At 39.0% G+C, this 21,065-nt stretch overlaps 1 protein-coding gene across 1 annotated transcript in view; it reads left to right on the top strand.

The window, feature by feature from the left end:
* The window catches only part of DOCK8 (dedicator of cytokinesis 8), a 94,951-nt gene that overhangs the window by 18,625 nt on the left and 55,261 nt on the right, over positions 1 to 21,065 (top strand). Inside the window, 13 exon segments of the mRNA XM_055699358.1 lie at positions 1,005 to 1,107; positions 5,309 to 5,484; positions 8,515 to 8,586; positions 11,910 to 12,033; positions 12,253 to 12,465; positions 12,975 to 13,060; positions 13,615 to 13,681; positions 13,929 to 14,078; positions 14,709 to 14,789; positions 15,609 to 15,768; positions 16,375 to 16,514; positions 16,748 to 16,841; positions 18,013 to 18,175. Coding sequence (XP_055555333.1) covers positions 5,357 to 5,484; positions 8,515 to 8,586; positions 11,910 to 12,033; positions 12,253 to 12,465; positions 12,975 to 13,060; positions 13,615 to 13,681; positions 13,929 to 14,078; positions 14,709 to 14,789; positions 15,609 to 15,768; positions 16,375 to 16,514; positions 16,748 to 16,841; positions 18,013 to 18,175 — 1,478 coding nt within the window. The 5' untranslated portion in view covers positions 1,005 to 1,107; positions 5,309 to 5,356.

Genomic DNA, 21,065 nt, shown 5'->3' on the forward strand with positions numbered 1-21,065 from the left:
AGAGAAGGTGCAGACCAAACAGGCAAACTGTCTTGTGGCATCTGGTAATTCTAAGATGCCTATTAGTTCTTGCTGGAGTTGGATAAGAATCTCATAATGAAGGGACAGTCTTCTTAATTCTGTATTTTCCTGCCTCCCTGTTGGCTGCCCTGGTGGACTGCAGGGTATTTTTTTACTTGGAATCTGCTTAAGTGCATCTGTTCTTTCAAAAATCTTGTCCTGAACATTCATGGTGAAATATATTGTAAATCTTTTGTTACCATTTCATGGCTGATTATTCTTAAATCATGTTACCTATTAATTGATTTGTTCCTATGAAAAATGATCAAGCTACTCCGATTACTGAATTTTCAGATTGGGTATATGCAACTGTACTATCACTCTGGGATTTCTGAAGAATTCAGTACTGGCCTCTTTCTGCTCCCTTGAAATCAATTAATTAGCAGTTAAGAAGTCTTTTCCTCAAATGTTCAGCTGATACAGTATAGGCGGATTTTTAAATTCATGCTTTGGTTTGTCTTTTCATAGCAAACTGCATTATTAAGATAAGTCTGTCCTTACACTGTTCAGTGAGAGGTCCTATCTTGTTTTTACCCATCAGTCAGTTACTTGTTTATTAAAATATTTGCCTCTGTGATGTTAATTTTTCTTTCTCTGCTCTATTATCCTGTATCTTAGCTTTGCAGAAATGAATCTGCAAGTATTGCTGTACAGGTTGCAGGCACGCTTCACTTAAGGGCAAGATTATTATTTCTTGCATAGCCTTTCCCAGTTGCAAGGACTGCAGTATAACAATAGAAATATGTTGGAAGAGTGTCAGAATCTTAATTATATTGGCCTGCAAGTCTTTTTTGAGGATTACACCAACTACAAAACAAGAGGAGTCTAGAACATCATCAAAATACATTTCTAAACACTGGGACAAGAGGCTAAATTGGATAAAGTATTTGGAATTTGTACGGGGATAATTGTAATTATAAGGGGTTTTCTCTTCTTAATTGAAGGCACTCCTCTGCAGAAATAAGAAAGCAATTTACCCTCCAACCAGGCTTTGCACAGTTCTGTCAACGAAGCTTGAGTACTCCTGGCTTTTGTACTCTTCATCTGGTAAGTTCTGGGTTTACCTTCTTTACACAGGTTTGGCATCTGCATTGCTTAATGTTTTTAGGGTAAATTGAGTGGTATTTTTAAGCTGCCTTGCTTTCCACTAGCTCCTGTGTGAGGCTGTTAAAAATATCCCCTGGTGACCTGAGGAAATATGCCTTTGAAAAAACCAAGGATGGTCCTTGGAGTCTGAAATAGACAGTCTTTCTGCATACGGCTATAAATGAAAGTTAATTAGTGAGTGTTGGAGTATGTTACATCCTTTTCTTGCCAGAAACATTCAGCTCCATCAAGTAAATGCATTGTGTGGTGATCACAGAAGATTTGCAAAAGCAAGTCAGTGAATAAAGAGAAAAAAAGCAAGGCAGAGGCTCAGTTACCTTGGCTTAATATGCAGTTTCAAGAGCTAGCAGCAGAGACAGCACACTGACCTGTTTTTCAGTGCTGTAGAGCAAGCATGTTAAGGGAGAAATGCCCGAGTATGCCCTGATTGGCATAGATGCAATTGAGTCAACTCTTATGTGTCTCCTAATCATCTTCAGCCTTCCATGTGTAATCCCCCTGTAAAGAAGTCAGACCATATGACACTGCCCTTATGACAAGGGGGAAAATGCCAGATCTTTTTAACTGCCTCTCAGGAAGATGGGTATTTTGCAAATATACTATGCCATAAATAAAACTGACTAAGATTTTAATACTCTCTTTCTTCCTATGCTTTTAAATTTTTCTTATTTTTGGGAGGCCAGATAAGTAGAAGCAGGAGAAGTCTTTGTGCACCAGTGATTGTGAAAACTGTAAAGCACTAGATGTAAGCGGTTACTTCCTGTGTGTCAGGGCCTCCCGCCAGTACTCACTTCCTTAATCTGAAATGCTCTGGTGTTTTAACTTGTTCCTTGTGGTTAAGCAGCCTGGGGAGGCTGGGTCCCTTCCTCTACATGCAGACAACTGCTTTTGCTCTTGAGAAACTTGGTAACGTTTCATTTACCGAGTATTACGCCGTAGCTGCCATTTTGTGTGCTGTCACAATCTACATGCCTGTAAACCATCATCCTTAAAAAGGTATGTTTGCAGTAATGATCTGTGGCATTTTCTGTAGAGTAATTGTTTTGCACACTTGTATGATGTGTGAAAAGGAGTGTTGGCTTCTCAGTTGAAACAGTACCTCTGTTTCCTTTAGTAATTTTGCACCAATTGTTAGAGAAACCATTACCTTCCATATGCATTTACCTTTTCCGCCATCTTTTTAAAATTTGTGTCTGCTATATGATAGTCAAAAGCACACATTTCTAGAGAGTAAAGATTATTATTAACACTTCAACTAGAAAAATTAGAAGACATAATGAAATGCATTGGATTGTCAGAATGCAAAAGTATGATTTCTGAAGGGAAGTGCAATGCTTAATCAAAAATGAGATTGTATTAAGCAAAAATATTTTGTATGCAAAACATGACATCTTCAGCAACTGAAAAGATGTAATATACTTCTGTATACTTTGAGCTGTGGTTTGCTTTAATTTTTTGTGAATTATTTTTTTTTAGTAGATTTTCATAGAGATATATATATACTACCGTGTAATTTTTTACCCACTGGCAGTATGGTAAGTGAAATTCAAGTCTATGCTGAAAATTAAAAAATCAATAGCTAATAAAGGTCACTATTTACTCATAACCATTGATCCAGTATGTTCGGCACTACTGTAGACACAAACTGTAGAGAGTATGTAACCTAAAAATTTATTAACAGCACAGTGTATCTCTTCAGCTGCCTGCCTTATGATTTGCTGGAATTACTATCAGTTTTAGGTTTTCCCTTTGGATAAAAAGAGCAAAGAAAGAGAGAGATTTTTCCAAAGGCGTTTTCAGAGAATTTGGTCGATCCCATAAATGCACAGGCAGAGGGGTGAGCTCAGAGTCTTTATTTATGCAGAGACCAATACAGTTTCCCTACAAAAGAGGAACCTGGTGCAGGGGGTAGTGGCTGATTGTGTTCAAAGGTCTCTACTACATCATTTGCAGGAGTATTTACTACATCTGGTTTTTCCAACAGTTTGATTTGGTTTGCTTCTCCTAGATGTTTTAGTACATTTCTTCTAAATATGCTTCTTTCTGCAAGATGTTTCTGAATTTTTACTAGCTGAATAACTTCCTTACTTATATTTCCAGAACACTAAAAAGGCTCCAAAACTCGTATTTGCCACTAATCACCTTTAACTCATCTTTCTATTTACAGTGACTGACGTTACGTATTATGTGGAAGCCATTTTAGTTCAGAGTTATCCAGAGCTTTGCCATGTTACGAACCTTTGCATGTTTCATAAATTGTGGAATTCCTTATTGTCCTATTGAGCTAAAATTCCTGATGTTGTGGGTGTAACACTATTATGTGCAGAGGTCATTTCATGCTTAGTTAAAAATCCTGCCAACTTCCGTGAGAGCTTGCGTGAGTAGGATTCAGTGATAATGAGAGAAGATTTCTTGATTTTAGCCCACAGATGTTATTTCCGGAGAAGAACACTGGAGTATAGCTCCAGAACGTGTGTTGGATGAGACAGTAGCCACAGTAACATTGAATATAAAGGCAGTGTTGATAGGGACATTGGGTGCCTTATTTTCCCCACATCCCATCAACAGCACTGTAGAGATAGATTATATGATCTATGTTCAGACTATTTATTGTTGGCAGCTTCAGAAGGCAGTCTTGGGAAAGGTGTTTGGGCTAATCAGTGCAGTGCTTGCTCTTTACAGACAAGGATGATTTGATAGCTATTTTTTGCTGGAATTCTTCCTCCTAATGACTAAGTTCTTCCAGTGCTATTATCCTAATGCTCTAATTATTTTTCTGTGCTTTTACTGTGCTGGGATGTTCTCATACTTTCTGGAACTCACAGAACATAAACTATAGTTTAAAAGTTTATAGTAAAAGCTGTAGCTTTTAGATCTATTTGTTACTTGACAAGAAAATTCACAGTATGAGAGCTGGTCTCTGTAGTCAACTGGGCAAATGTTTATTTTCTAGACATATACAGGCTATTTTTGTTGGCTATATAGCCAGTAAAGTAATTTTCAGTTTTATCTATATGTAGAATAACATATGCTTTTAACATATGAAGTCACATTTATGTGTACATGGAATGTTTCTAGCTACCATATCAAGATTTTCTGCCTCTGTTTTTGAGACTAAGCAGATAAAAAAAGTCAGACAGCTTTGTAGCGTGTATAACTGGCGGAGCTTGTACTTGTTTAACTTTGTTCTGATCAGCTGTTCTTGTAAGTATGGCTGATTAAATGTAATCAGATACAACTGCTCTCTGTCAAGATGCAGTGCCATGTGCTGTAGAAATGGTGGATATCAAAGGTTTGCAACAACGACTTTAGTAGTTCTATGTAATCTTTTGTGTAGTAACTGTACTAACCCTTGAAAAAGCTAATACAATTAAAACTCTAATAATATGCAAACCAGTAATATTCAGAGATGGAAATTAATAATTTCTTATGATTTTGGGTATATCTTGCTCTCAGCTTTGTAAGGGTCAAAAGCACACAGCATTTCATATAGTCAGTATCTTTCAGGCACAGCACCTCAAATGAGTGGCATCTTTACAGTGGCAGCCATGGTGCTTATAAGTTGGTCCTTAGCTCAGCATAGCTTCCGTGACTTACTGCCTTGGCCTCGTTATTGCTAGTGCCTTTCATCACATGTGCTGTAGAGTCCACTGGCAGCTCCCTGCCAGCTGGCGCTGCCTGTCACTATCATTTTGGTCACCTGCCCTTATCCTCTATTGTTCCTACTCACTGCTGCCTTTTTCATAACTCTGTTTAATACCACGGATTGGACAAGGGGGACTGAGTGCACTTCATGGGCATCCAGCTGAACTCATCTGAGGGCATCCAGGGTGTACCTGAGTCAGCCCTCCTTCTACCAGCATCTAGGAAAGCTCAACAGGGAAAATAGGTGCAAAATTGTATTTAGTATCTTCCATTTCTTCTTTGTGTTTTAAAACTTTTCTCTTTGTTCCCCTTCTTTTTTTCAGCTGAATCTTTCATTAGCAACTTTTCCCTGTGTTAAATGTGGGTGGCATTGTACATAAAGTTAGAAGTCTTGTTTCTGATATTTAATAAATAATGGGAAAATGACAAGAATTACGTAAATAAGCCTAAATTACATTACTAAGAAAAAAATAAACACCTCTGTTTCTTCCGTTAGCCTTCTTTTTATGACCCAGTAGACCCAGTAGATTTTGAAGGCTTCCTAATGTCACGGCTGAACAACTTGGACTCAGAACTAGCACAAGAACTTGGTGACTTCCCTGAAGATGACTTGGACGTTGTCTTTACACCCAAAGAATGTAGGACTTTGCAACCTGCTATGCCAGAAGATGGGTAAGGAGACTCTCTCTCCCTCAGAAATGCTGCAAGTTTAAAAATAGTTTTGAAGATGTTGATCCAGACACCTCAGTCTGCCATCCATCCATTCGTTATGCACATGCAGAACTTCAGACATCTGAACTTTGCCATCGATTATGTTAGGCCTGTTTGCACACTTAAAATTATGCAAGTGGTTACATGACTTCCTGAGCTAGCTGTTATAGCAGAAATGAGGTAGGCATAGACAGGGAAGAGAACTAAAGGAGGGCAGGAGGGTAGTACAAAAAATAATTTTATAGCTGTCATCCCAGAGATGAAAGTCAATTCTAATCATGTAGTAAGCATAGGATTGAGGTTTGAGCTTTATTTTCTTTTTTTTTGTGGGGATTTGTTTCAGAGGGGTTTGCCAGCTACGTGTTACATGGCATTGATCAGATCGCTTAAGCATCTATTTCTCAGTACCTTTCTTGCTTAAATGGGGGGAAATAGTTCATACTAAACAAGGTTTGGGGGGAAAAAAAACCTTTAAATTTCTAGTATAGGAATCACTTTTGGTTTCAGGCTCACATTGAAGATACAACTCCGCTGTTTCCAACAGCTTTTAAATTAAAATAGGTAGCATGTGTTGATATTGGTGCTCAGCCATTCTGGAAGTATTTAAGCTGATTTGATAAACAAGCAAACTATGGACAACAGAATTTTTCTGAATGAGAAGAAGATGTATTGAAGGGTTTTCTCATGTGGTTTGGGAGAGTCCTATGCACTGTATACAAAATACTCTTCAAGGACTGTTTTGCTGTAAATGGTACCTTCAAGCAGAACCACAAAGGCCTACAGAGTTTTGCAAGCAGTAACAGCCAGATCAACATGAAGTCAGCATTAGTTTAGCCCCAAACTGCTATGTCTGCGAAGACAGCTAACCATGCAAGGTGTTTGGGGTGGGGGGCTGGCTCCTTTCAGTACGTTCAGGAAATGAACAGCACAGTCTATATTCTCTGCTGTGCTGAACCTGAACACGGAAGGGACAAACAGCCTTAGCTTGTGGCATCCTGGCTCACAGGTTAGACCTGCATCCCCCTCCATTCCTGCAAGAGTTCTTACAGCCAGCGTATAAACTAAAGCCCTATATAACAGCGCTATTTGTTCAGCATTTTCTGCCCAGCATACCAAATGTAATGAGGCTAAGCAGGAACCACAGTTTATATGATTTTTGCCAGCTGTGGACTAGCTGAGAACCCCTCCCTCTGAGCAAGGTCTCAGCCTGCAAGTTCCTTCTTGGCGCAATGCATGCCTCAGGAAGTTCAGGAAAGCAAAAGCAGTAGAGACCAGATGCCATGCTAGGTCACCTGAGAACAATTTGAATCACACAGCTCCTAGAGGATTTTGTAGCATTTGCACAAAGGGTGATTTTCACTTGAAGTTACTCATACAAAATGTTCCAATCTTTATCATTAATTCGTGTTTCCCTATGGATGGGGGAGAGAAAATGAATGTGGGAGACAGAATATTTTGCTGCTTGAAGTTCCCATTTCTTTAAATGATGGACAAAAATAGTAAAAAACTCTCTAAAATTGAAATGAGATTTAAAAAATAAGATGACCATTTCTTCGTTATTTCCAAGGTGACTTCCTAGCATGCTTGCTGTTTAAACCAGCACTTATTTGTTTTTCCAGTAGGAGAACGTGTAAAGTCATGCTGTGCAATCAGTTTTAGGCCTGATTTGTACCACACAGTGACATTAACGGTTTTGTAAGGAGTCTGTGGCAAAGTTCAAATAATCAATACCAACAAATACGCTTGCAGCAGATTTTTTCACAGCAGCTTCTCATTTAACTGTTCACACTGCCATCATTGATATTAGTGCTTTCACAGAAAATCCTGGTCAGGGATGGCCAGGTGTGTTAGGGAAGATGAGAGCACAGGAGGAGCATGCACCAAAGATTTGCCTGCAGGTGATGCAGTCTGTGGTGTCTTTGTGTGCCCAGAGCAGGAAACAGATATCATCAACCAAACTGGGTTAATGTCCTGCCTGCTTGGAAACATACATCCCGCCTGAAACTAGATGCAGGAAGTGACCATGAGCTATGTCAGTCCACTAGTGGCAGGGACACACAGCAGTCTGTTATCGACCAAGGCTTGATCCTGCAGTGCATGCATGAACCCAAATCAGTTGCTACTTGGTCTTGGTAATCGGTTGCAAATCTGTTAAGAGTTCTGGGTGGAAAGTGCTAAAAAGTATCATAACTTTCACCCATTCCTGCATTCCACATGTATCCTACTCTTTTACTCCTTGGACTGGACGACATAACAAGTGATTCTGGCACAGGTCACTAAAATTTTTTAGAATAGGCATAGGGGAGTTATGCTACAACATTATGAAGCAAATTCACAGTCATCAACTTCAGCTTATAATATTTCAGTTCCAACCAGTAGCCAGTCTATCAGGCAACACTAACAACCCCCTACATTAACTGAGACTTGATTGAAAGTCATAAAATTAAATTAGAACATATTCTTAGGTCTTAAAGTTATATTATGCTATCTGATTAAAAGCTCAGGGCCCCTTTCTGGAATTTTCTTGATTTCTATGAGAAAGAAAAAATTAACACCAAAACCATACAAGAGACTATGTATTTGTAAGAGTTCAGGAGCTGATGACTATGGAATAATACCTCTATATGCTGAGACTTGTAATCAGGTTTTGAAAATCAAAAAGATGAGTACCTGATATAATTTCTTTTATTTTGCTGTATTTTATAGCAACATCGGTCGTATATTAATGAAATGCATAGTATGACAAACTGTTACCTCTGTTAAATGTATGTTTCTTAATTTATAAACAGTAACGAAAACTTGCATCAGGGAATTAATGCAGTACACAAAATTCTTTAAGCCTCAAATAGTAGTTTAGTAGTAAAATAAATATACAGGAGAGGACTAATAGAGAGGCCTTTATCCAAATAGCATGTTTCGATAACTTTCTTTGTTCTTAAGGTATGATAGTATATAAAAAGGTATATTTACAATGTGTTGCTTTTTCCCCAGGGTTGAACTGGACTCACATGTCAGAGACTGCGTTCAGACATATATCCGGGAGTGGCTCATTGTAAATCGAAAGTAAGCTACATATAAGTAAACAAAATAGAAAATACCTTGCATCTTATTTGTCAGAGAAGAGATGCATGGTGTTATAATTAATCCTAAAGAATAATTATTTGAATCAGTGACTGAAGGCAAGAACTAACTTTTCAGGAGTATGTGTCAAACTATTGTTTTGTTTGAGCTGGTGGGCCATAGCTAAATACTGTTACATCTGCTTTTTAATTATCAGGCTCTCTGGGAAATAATTGGGAAGAAAATCACATCACCTGTCTGTAATGATGATTTTTCTGAATCAGGAATGCTACTATTATTTGATCACACGAAAAAGAAATGTAACAGGGATAAAGATTACATCTGTATGTGCTTCATTTTCCCCTCCATGTCCTGAAAATTCAACATGAACTGATTTCTAATGGTGTCTGAAAACAAAAGAGTGCTAGCAGCAAAACCCTAAAGATTATGGGCTTTTCCAGTAGTGATTGACTGTATTCATGGAATTTTTAATGTAAAATCCAACTTTACTGTTTTACATCAGTAAACGATTTCTGTATTTGGGGTCAGTGTAATTCAACACACAGAACTGGACCTGCAGTCATTACAACTGACTTAATTTCCTTTGTTTTATTTTAATTTAATTTTATGGTTTCATTTCATTCCATTTCATGTATTAAATGTGAAGGGAATTCTCAGTCAGTGCTTTCTTGTGGGGGTTGTGTGTGTGTCTGTCCCCAGACTCTCGCTGTGCTAGTGGAGCTCACCTCCCTCCCCATCAACCCGTCCTGTTCTTCAGAAAAAGGTTTTCAGAGCTCTACTTTTTTGCACTGCTTCCTGTTCATACCCTCCTGTGCTCATGCCATGTTTTTGAGAAGCAGCAGTAGCAGCCAATGGTAGAGCACTGGCCTATTTGCTGCCATTTCATTGTGCCCCTTCACCCACCCTTGCTACTCTCTGTTTTTCTGACCTGATGTACATCAGTGGTCAGTGCATTATGGGTTGATTTGCATGATTGTAAAGGAATTGCACTGTTTAGTTGTGCAGGGACGGAGCAGCCGCTGAGGGTTATTAAAGGACTTCCTCCAAGGGTGCTGATGAAATTTATTTTCTCAGAACTGTTGCACAGTGAGTTACCAAAAATAAGCTAGTGGGTTTTGCAGGCTCTCCACCTGCACCACTCGAGCACAGGCACTACCTCTTTTACTCAGTGTTCTTCTGAGCATGCTGCAAAAAAACAGCAGGGAGCTTTGTCTGTGCATACAAGTAGGGAGTGAGCAGTAAAGTAGGTGAGGTGAAAAATAGAACGTAGCTATTTTTGCACTTAGGTGTGCTTGAAGAAATGTGAATGGAGCCACAGAAATACACATGTGTGGAAAGGTTTGTCATGTATTTTACTGTATTTCATTCATTCAGGTAAGGCAAATTTGCATTCAAAAACTTTATTGAGCAGTTGAGTCTGTGGTAAACAAGATTAAGGGCTCTGCTAGAGAGCTGAGCTTTGACTGCTGTGGCTAAAAAAGCAAGCAAGTTATTAAAAATTGCAAAGTGTAAAAGATGCTGCAGTGTCACATAAACCCCTGATAGATTGTTATTGGGAGTCTCATGTTATGCTTGGACACTATTCTCAAAACAGATATGAGAGGAAGAAAAGACATCAAGAGAGAAGTGAGAAAAAGTAGTTGTAGAAAGCTTTCCTTTGTTTTGAGAAGGACTGGAAAATCTGTAGTTGCCTGCTTGGGAGACAAAGTTTCATAGGGCAGGTTGCTGAACATATGGTCTGGTGAGCTATAAATTAAAGGAGTGTGTAAGTGACTTTCATGCATTTGTGGATGTGAAGGTTCAGAACAGGAGACTGAAGAATCCTCACTGGGTGGCATGAGCAGCGGAGGTCCTTGTGCCCCAGGGCAGAGAGGTATGTGGCAGAGGGCCTGGACACAGCTGAGGGGTCCCTGTGTTTTTGCCAGAGGCTGAATGTGAGGCTTGTTCCTATGCCTGTCAATTTCTCCTTTCAGTGGTCCTTTCCTCCTTTTCCTTCCCATTTTCTTAATTCAGTGTGTGGCCATTAAACTGACGTGCACTAAAAGCAGGGTTTTCCTCTTGGTGGGTTTTAACTGCTACTATGATTTTCAAAATAAATAAAAAATATAAATAAATTTTCAAAGAATTCTTTAGGGGAAAGGCATTTCTAGCATAGCTTGTACACTATCGGGAAAATGTCATCTCAGGTACATAAATCTCTCCATTAATCATTTGTTTGCCACCAGAGATAGTGAAAAAATAATCAACAAAACCTCTTCTGGATGCTGAAATATCTTAAAGTAAACTCATGCAGAATTTCTGTCTTTCATTCTGGGTGATTAAAGCAGTTCCAAAGCAAGGTCACATCCAAGGAAAGCTGGGATTGTCTCTTTTATTACTTCAGTTTTCATTTGCAGTGAACTGGTAAATGATTAAAATGCAGTTAAAATAAAAACATATTGGAGCATATAATTCAGTTAGTCCCAAAATGTAGTAAAAAGAGGTCTCCCTGATCAATAATTGCTTATCATGGCATCCTCATGAAAGTACTCTGATGTTCAGGCATTGCTTTGGGAGTGTTACAAGGAAAATGGATGAATCAGGATACTGTAACTAAGGAGGCTGATTGCAAAAAGGCCATCAAAGGATATAGAAAATCCCATATTAAGGTAGAATAAATAGAGCTCTGCATGCGTCTTATCTTTTTTCAGGGTACCTGCTGGGTTTTTTGATCGGCCACAAAAATCTAACTTGAAATTGGCACCTTCCTGCAAAACTTTGGGAATTTGCCAGCAGAGAGCTTTATGTTTAGCCATAGAAATATCCCTCTTCAAAAGGAGGCATCATTTGAAAGGTGTAGGTTGTGTTTGTGATTAACTTGGGATACCAGCTAGGTCCAGGACAAGAGCAGTAAGCTTCTTGATGTACAATTGCAGGAGCAAAGAGCCAGCCACAAGAGAAGTGATCCTGATCCATGATTTTAAGGTCACTGAAATCATCACTGTGTCTTTTGAGGAGCCCAGAGCCGGATTTGTACCTACGTCAGGTTTTGCTGCTGTCTCAGGCTCACAGTCTATGCAAAAGTGACCTGAATTAATTTTCTTCCTTTTAAAACCATTCTTAATGTACATGATGGATTGTAGTGGTGTGATAAAACAATTAAATGTTGTGAAATGTCACATTTTTGCATAAAAACTTGTGTTATGCTGCTTTTTTGCACAACAATGTTCCCAGTTGCTTAGTATTTTTTTTTATTATTTGTCTTTTCTGTTTTATTTTCCTTTAACTCCCGCTCATGCTGACTTGCTTGGGCTTCTCTGTGAAAGGAACCAAGGAAATTCAGATACTTGCAGCCTGAAAAACAAGGGATCCCGAAAAAATTTTCACAAGACGCTTCAAAAACAAACATTTGAATCAGAAACATTGGATTCCAGCAATACAAACTTTCAGGTACATTTTCTTTACTTTGGGAAAAGTGATCAGATATAGCAGCTTTCCCCAAAGGAAGGATCCTGGGATCTCTGTAATGGCATGGAGCAGAGAGCCATGCTTTGTGTTAGGCCTCGTAGCAGAGGTCACGTTCATGCCAGCTCTGCTGGACAAGCGCAGGGTGTTTGCTGGCACCCTAGTGCCCAAGCCACAGATCAGTGTTTTGTGTTTTTCCCACAGGTGGGGCCCCAACATGTCCACACACTCCCTGAGGAGGCCTCGAGGACGACCCTCGCCGCCTCCGACTTTGACCTGCGCAGCCTGCAGCCGGACCCCCGCCTGGAAAACCTGCTGCGGCATGTCAGCGCCGAGGAGTTTGAGAGGCAGAACGAGGAGGCACGGCGCACCAACAGGCACGCCGAGCTCCTCGCTCTCTACCCTTCCATGGATGAGGTGAGTGCGGAGGCTGACTGGCCCACAGGGTTCCCTGAGCTGGCTGTCCCAGCACATTTAATGTTAAAGCTGCACCACGGTTGAAAACCAGGGTCAGTGGCCTGGATACAAACCTACCTTGGATAATAACGTGGTGAAGGCATGGCACCATGGGCTCCTGTCAGCCACCTTGAATATGCATTCAGGGGGTTGTACACAGATCTGAGGCTTTGTTATACCCCTCCCAAGCCTCCTCATGCTGGTGATAGCATTGTGTCAGGGTGTTACCCTTCCCTGTAACGCTTGCTTGGGGGGGCAGAAATGTAAATATTCAGTATAAATGGCAGATGTAAATATTCAGAAATAAAAACCAATTTTCTTTCATCTCTGAAGAGATGAAATGCCTGCTGAATGGGGAAAGATGCTGGTCTGTAGCAGTGGCCCATTTAATGTCACATAAAGTCTTATGTAAGTATGTAAATTTACAGTTGTTTTAATTCAGTACGACTAGAATAACTGTTTAATGATAGGAGGATGCAGTGGAGATACGGCCAGTGCCTGATCGCCCAAGGGAACATCTGGGCAACAGGATTTTGGTGAAGCTGCAGACTCTGAAGTAAGTATCCTTCACGGGCCTCACTTGCTGTTTCTCAGTTCATACCCAGGCACTGCTGCTGACCCCGTTACACCACTGCAGCTGTCCTGTTCAGCAAGCGTTTACATGCCTGCTTATTCTTTTTTAGTGTAGCAGAGGACTACTTCTATCCATCATTAAAGGAGTCTTTAACTTGTCAAGGTGAAAAGGAGTTGGGAATGAGCCCAAATTACGTTTTTCTAACACACTGAGTTGGTCTCTGTACATGCTACTGGACTTGATAACAGAAGTAAAAAATCAAGTTATGATTGTTTTTAATTGATGTCCAACTTTCTGACAAATTTAGAAAATACATTGCATGCGATTTAATTCCCTTCCTTTCCTCTTGAAATCATCTAATAAAATGCGCTAATGAAAAAATCCTTCACACTTTGAAAGAGCTAGGGACTGGAATGAAATATTTCTCCTTGTTTTCTAATGGAAGTGCCAGTTTAAACGTAGCCCTTTCAGTTCTTATTGTACACAGGCATAAGGGTGCAGTATTTATCAGTGTCCCATGTGTCTTTCCTTAACAGGTTTGATATAGAGATCGAACCTTTGTTTGCATGCATAGCTCTCTATGATATAAAAGAAAGAAAAAAGGTAAGTGTGCACACAATATTTTTGTTCAGTTGGCTTGGTTTTTATCTCTGGAGTAGTAACTTAGGAAAACTTAGAAAAAAACATGCAGCATTTTCACACATGCTGACTGATCCAGCATTCTTTTTATTCAGGTAAAGTGACACTTGCAATTGTTCATTTTGTAATTCTAGTTACTATTGACTTATCTGAAAACAAAATTTAATGCATTTTTGCTTTGCAATGCATTTTAATTCTTTTTCTTTTCAAGATCTCAGAAAATTTTCATTGTGACCTCAATCCTGATTCATTAAGAGGATTTTTGCGTTCTCATACACCCTCCATTGACTTGTCTACTCAGGCAAGATCAGCAGTATTTTCTGTCACTTACCCCTCGTCAGATATATACCTAGTAATAAAGGTATGTTACAGTGCCATTTCAACACTATTCTTCCTGTTCCTGGCTGTGCCTGTTGTCTGAGTTCCTGGAGCTGACAAATTTGAGTTTTCTGTAACTGAGATGAATTCTGATATATTTTAACAGTACAGGTGTCCACTGGTATATCTCACTCCCAGTCTAAGAAGTTATATTGATACCCTGTGTTCTACTAGTTCTACTAAGTATCTAGAATTACCTGTCTCTGCCTAAGGGAAATTTAAAGTTAAGTGAAATAAGACTTTTTTTTTTTTAATTTTAATTACGTTCTGCGGAAGGTTTTTTGGCTTTGGTTTAGAACATTTCGTGTCATTTTATTTAGCTAGGAAACTGAGTTAGCTTGAACTTTTTCATTTGGAATGTGTTAATTTTCCTAATTCAATGAAAACACAGCAGTTCCTGATTGACAGTGTTGTCACATATGTATTTTCTGTTTTCTAACAAATCAGATAGACAACTAGGAGGAAGTTTTGTATCAGTTTCTCCATAAAGACAGTTTTTAGAATTCTTTATTGCACATTTAGGCAGGCTTTTTCATACTGCTAGAGAAGCAACATATTACTGTTTGTGTGATATTTTTCCATTGTTAGCATCTTATTTTACTGCTTTTTGTAGATAGAAAAAGTGCTTCAGCAAGGAGAAATTGGAGACTGTGCAGAACCCTACATGGTTCTTAAAGAAAGTGAGGCTGGCAAGGTAAGTAAATAACTATGAAGAGTGTTTAGATAAAAAAATGCATGCATAGGAAAAAAACAGAGAAAGATCAGACTATTTTGGAATAGGACAGAATACCAAGAACATTGGTAAGGAAGCCAGCTGGTGCCTCCATGTTGCAAGCAGTCTTGTGTCTGTGAGCAACAGCAAGAAGTCATGAGAAAGCAAGGTGCACTTCCGTTACTGACCCCTTTGGAAGTTAACACTGGTGAAGTCTTGAGTCATGAAGCAAGTAGGAGTGAGCAATGGAGATGACAGTGCAATGTGGCATTAGCAGAAATATTTGTACCTCAGAGACATGTTATTGATTTGGATTGGCAAACAACCTGTTGTAGTGTGTATGTGGCCAGTTCAGTGCTGTCATCCATAAATTACATGAACTTTATCCAAGAAATTCCTAGTCATTTACCTCCCTGGAACAGACTGACAATGTTTGCTGGACTTCCACACATCTCTCAGCTTTAGAATATTACTTTCAGCAGAATATTGTTTCTGTAATTGATGAAAGAATTAGAACCTGCTAAAGTTTTAATGTGACTGTTCATGGTGGGCTTGCGGGTCACTGCAAAAAGATCTGTATTCTCTTTTTCTATAATGACAATGAACTCATTTAAAAGAAATGAGAAGTGAATGTACAAATCAAAACAACCATGATCATAATAGTGATGTAGCAAAGAAAACACAAGAGATAAGAATACAAATTATTTATTGAACTGTAACTATGTAATTTCCATTGTTTATCTATAGTAGCATTAAAATAACAGATTGCTTTTTAAACAGTTGTTATGTTCTTTGTCTTAGACAAAAGAAAAAATTGAAAAACTGAAATCCCAAGCTGAATCCTTTTGTCAGCGGTTGGGGAAATACAGAATGCCATTCGCCTGGATTCCCATAAGCCTAACTAATTACTTCAACCTTTCCACACTTGAACGAGATATACCTGAAGCTGAAAGTTTAAACGGTAGTTGTCTAACTTTCCGAACTAATGCAAAGTGACTCTTTGGTAGGACTGTGCATAGGAAAAAACGTCATTCACTCTGGCATCAAGAGTGAACAATACGTTCGAAGTCGTATCTTCTCAGCCTTTCTTTTCAGTGGTACAAATACAACTTAATATGCTTATTGTTTCATCTCTGCATATTTATTTTTATGTATGCTAAATATTCTTCCATGTTTTAGGCCTGAATTTTTTTGAAGACTGGCTCGTAGAAGTAAAACTCCCTTTGCTATATAGAGTTTGTTTGCAATACAGGGCAAGCAAAATACGTATCACCTTAGCTTCTAGAGTATATAGGACCATTGATCAACAGCATTGACCAAAGTGCTTTATACCCATGAACTAAAAATTTGAATAAGCTTGTGCTCTGCAACAGAAATAATGTCACTTCACTAGGTGTGTCCTAGCATTCCACTATTTCACATAGGCTGAAATAAAAGTAGTGGAATGTTTGATGTTTTAGGTACTCTGTCCTCTGATGTTGCTGGGAAGTTGTGGATTTTTGTGTATTCTGATGGTCTTTGTACTAAAGCAACACAAAGCATGTTGATGTTTAATTTCCCTTTGAAGGGAAAGGATCCACTAGTGACAAGAGGGCAACACTTCTACAGGCAAGACGACTTTCTGAGAGGAGTCTTAGTGCAGAGGACAGCTATCCAGCATCAAACTTCAAAACAATCTCTCTGACCCTCAGCACCTTCTTTAAACAGGTACTGGAGAATCATTATTTCTGATTGCCTAAGACATTTTTCGTCTATGTAATGTGAACTGTGTTGGGAAAAGTTACCAGTGATGCTTGTGTGAGGACAGAGGATATCTGCTGTCAAGTAGGCAGTAACCCGCTTGCTTTGCATGCCTCAAGGATATGGTTCACTGACAAGCTTTTCCAAGTGTTCTGGAGTATTGTTATAAAAGTACTGATTTTTGTCTTTCTCCTTTCTAGGAAGGAGACAGGCTCAGTGATGAAGATCTGTTCAAATTTTTAGCTGATTTTAAAAGATCATCTTCCTTGCAGAGAAGAATTAAGACTTTACCAGGTACACAATTCATTTTGGAAAATTCATTTGGGAAAGGATATATGTACTTTTCTCCCCTAAATTGTTCTGTAATTTCCAACCCCAAAATGTAATTAACTTGGGTTTTAAGTCTATAGTATGTGCTATTATGGAACTTCTTGGGTTCCCAGTGTCTACCTAAGCACAGATGTTTTTGAGGTTTTTTTCTGTATGAGTGAGTATGGAGATTTATATTTAGCTGGATATTATAAAATGATTTGCTTTCCTCCCTAATTTACAGTGTATCTACTGGATCTCTTTTGTTATTATTCAAACTGTTTGAAGACAGTGCTTTAAAGTAAATTTCTAAGATCCTTACTATTTCCCTGCAACATTTTAAAACGGGTCATATTTTACAGAGGGAGACTAAAATGTGTACATATTTCATCTCATTTGGGTATCTGAGTCAGTGATAGTTAACAAAGTAGAGAAGCAGAGACAGTGTTTGGCTATTGGCAAAAAACCTGACCAGCTTGTTTTTCCATTTTACATGGATTACAGCTCAAGGTCCTCCAGGTTGTAGAGTGACCTTAAAGAAAATGAACTGAGTGCAAAGTTTTTTTGCCTTTTTAGCTGGTTGCCAGAAATGACAAGTCTGAGTTCCTCAAATGGTTTTCACCTATCACAACACAGAATTTAAAGTCTAATTATACTTGGGTAAATGTTATCTGTATTAACTGTTTAACTGCTCACCACAGGAAGCCTGGCTTTCTTGGTGGGTGGTGTCTATTTTGACAGAGATTAATCAGAGCAGAACCTGAGCTGGGGGAGTGAAAGACAACTGTATTACACAGCAGCCCTTTTATCTTTATTTGTCTCCCAGACAAATTTTGAATTATTTGTGTGGGAAAGATACTAGAACATCAACCTAGCATATAGCATCGCTTCTTTCTTCCCTGTTTCTTTGAAATCGTACAGGGTAGACATAAAGAGCTATATATTGGCCTGATGTGTAGGGATGTGTGTATGTTACTTCCTGTGTATCTTTCTACACCTATACTTTCAGCCTCATGCAGCCTTCAAGCTGAAGATCCAGTTCTCATTCCTGCACTTTTGCTATGTAACCTCACATATTATTTTCTTTTTTGTTTTATTACACATTGATTACTTTTTATATTTTTGCTGAAATTTTCTGATTTATTTTTTTTTTAAGGAACACTTAAACTGGAAATTTCTCCAGCTCCAGAAAGCCTTGGTTATTGTCTGACACCAGAATTACTACCAGTGAAGCCATTTCCAGAAAACCGTAGTCGTCCTCACAAAGAGATTTTGGAATTCCCAATTAGAGAAGTTTATGTTCCCCATACCATTTATAGGTAAGAGAAAGCATATATATTTTTTATTTCTTAAGATCCATTTTCAAAAATCATTGTGATTTAGATTTTTTTCCCCAGAAATAAAAACTAAGAATATTTATTAAAATGTTAAAGATTATGCTTTAGGCTGATCATTAAATCTTACTAACCATTATAAGACAAAATGCCTGCAGGATGTTCTATAGTATATTTACTAATCTAATTATGTTGCCCTTTGGAAATGTTTCTAAAATGTCCAAAAAAACCCCTAACAGCTCTCATTGATTTTACAGATTTGAGAGAGAGAGAAATCCCTTTCCTCTTCTGTGTTTTTTTCTCAGTAAATCTTATTATAATTTTTAACAGTTTTGGCAGATGTTTGCGGTGGGTGGTTTCTACTCTTGAGTCATCTGAGCATCCGAGAAGTAATGTGTTGCTCTGTGTACTTTTCACCATAAGCTATGTTGTTTCTTTTCTGAAGTTTGCTCTATGCTGGTTTCAAGGAGGCCACAGTGTTCAGTAGCACAGCTGAGCAATTCTCATAATCTCTTAGTGGTCTGGCACGTCCGAGTCTCCAAGAAGAATGAATATCAAAAGCATGTACTTCAATATGTTTGTGCAGCGTAGTAGTGCTAGTGAGCAGTGATACCGGTAACAGCCAACTCGCAATAATTCAGAACAGGTGTATTGCAGTATTATAGATGCAGAAATACTACTTACATGCGACCATTGTGTTAGTGAAGGCGTGGAAGTAAAGCGGAATACTTCTTATGACAGTAGTTGATGCTATTCTAAGGGACTTTTCTGATCCCTTGAACAGTGGCTAGGTACTGAACAGCATTAGTGGCAACAATGTGACTATCAATAAGGAATCACAGAATGAGGATGCTGAATAAAGGGATCTAAAAGCTTATTCACTTCTTGAGCAGAGGTCAGCAAAGAGCCACCTCTCCCACCCACTCACCTGACTCCACCCAGGAGGGCAGAAGAGAAGGGCAAGACTTGTGGTTCAGTACAGATAAGAACTGCAAGACTGCAGACTAACTTATCCTGAGGAGGTGCTCCCCACCTTCATGGAACTGGAGAGCCAGTGGCACTGTTGGTGACACCTGGATTTGGGTCTCAGCTTTTAAGAAAAGCATGAGGAGGAAGTGGCGTCTTATTTTAAGATAACAACTTGCAGTGTGATGTCAGCCCTGAAATGGGTAAGCCTCATTAGAAGTTTTGGAGGAGTTAGCTCTGGGCTGTGCCATGAATCTGCAGTATTCAAACTCCTGAGGGCAGTTTATTTGGGCTCTCTGCACCAGAATACTAAAACGCAGAGTATTATAGTACTTCTGTCTTCTCTGTGTATCAGAGAGAAGAGAATGTTGCCTCCCACCTCCACCCCCGCCCCCTCACCCTTCAGTTTTTAGGGGTTTTATGCAGACATTTATATAGGGGAAGTAATTTTTATACAATTGAAAGAGCAAATGTAATTGAGCTTGAGTAATTATGCCTTTTCTTTTTTTAATTAAAAAATAAGATAGAGTTTTAACTTTCTAGTAATTTTCTGGCCACAGTAAGGAGTAGTACATGTCAGCTTCAGTGTGCAGCCTCATAGTGTCTCAAGGTCAGTTTTTGAAAATTAAAAGCATTGGCAACCCCTGTGTTGCTGAGCTAGAAAGTTGAGTCTGCACAGAATATTCTCTCTTTAGTTCTCACCAAGGTAAACTTCCACAGCCAGACATCATGAATATCAAAGCCCCCATGCTGAAAATTAATTTGTGCTTCTCCTGAAGCAAGTTTGGGTGTCTCCACAGTATCCTTCAGTTCCTAGGGTGTCTGTATTGAACACACACACACACACACACACACACACACACATTGCAAGAAACACTTGCTATAGCTCAACAGTTGCACTGTGAGCAGGAGTTCACACCCAGTATGCTTAAACTTTTCAGGCTTTTGGGGCTCTATTTTGATTTTCACCCTATGTAAAAGTTGTGGTAACAAAATGAAGTAGGATCTGTCCAGGCTAACTTGTAATAATATAGAGAATATCTGTAAAGAATAATTGTCTTCATTAATCTTTACCTTAATTAATGAATCAATGGTGATGACACAACTGACATGCCATAAGTAGTGTTATGCTGTGAACTAGAAACTCAGTAAGTTAATACCAAATAAAACACTGAAGACAGTTAGATAGATACACTGGGGAAATGGTGAAAACATACAGAAATGCTAAGTCATGTTTTGGCTGCCTTGTGACAATAAACATATTTGGAGCAAGAAAAGGGAGTTGCCAACTGAAACTGTTAATGCATTCCAGCAACAGTTCCCCAGAAAATCAGTCAAGGCAGCTCTGCAAACATTATGAAACAGCAGAGTCTGGAACTTGGTGGAATCCAGGAAGTAACACTTTGTGCGGTGCCATTGAAAGCATCTCATTTTCCCACAAGCTAGAATCAGCTAGCCATATGTGTGACATTTTTGCCATACAATCATGCCAGTGCTTTGTTTGGTGAGCAAAAGCATAGTTAGGGAACGTAGGCCAATGTGTTTAGAATCATAGAATTATTGAGGTTGGAAAAGACTTTTAAGATCATCACGTCCAGCTGTAAACCTAACACTGCCAAGTCCACCACTAAACCACATCCCTAAGTGCCACATTTACATGTTTTTTAAATACCTTCAGGAATGGTGGCTCAGGTGTGTGTGGTGGGGGGAGGCGGGTTGGTAGGTAGAGGAGAGCGTGTGTGTGGTGGGGGGAGGGGTGTTGGTGAGCAGCCTGTCCCAGTGCTTGACAACCCTTTCAGTGAAGAAACTTGACTTCCCTGAGCAGCCTGTCCCAGTGCCTGACAACCCTTTCAGTGAAGAAACTTGTCCTAATATCCCATCTAAACCTCCTCTAGCAAAACTCCAGGCC

Source organism: Falco cherrug, chromosome Z (assembly GCF_023634085.1).
Source record: "Falco cherrug isolate bFalChe1 chromosome Z, bFalChe1.pri, whole genome shotgun sequence".
Lineage (NCBI taxonomy): Eukaryota > Metazoa > Chordata > Aves > Falconiformes > Falconidae > Falco > Falco cherrug.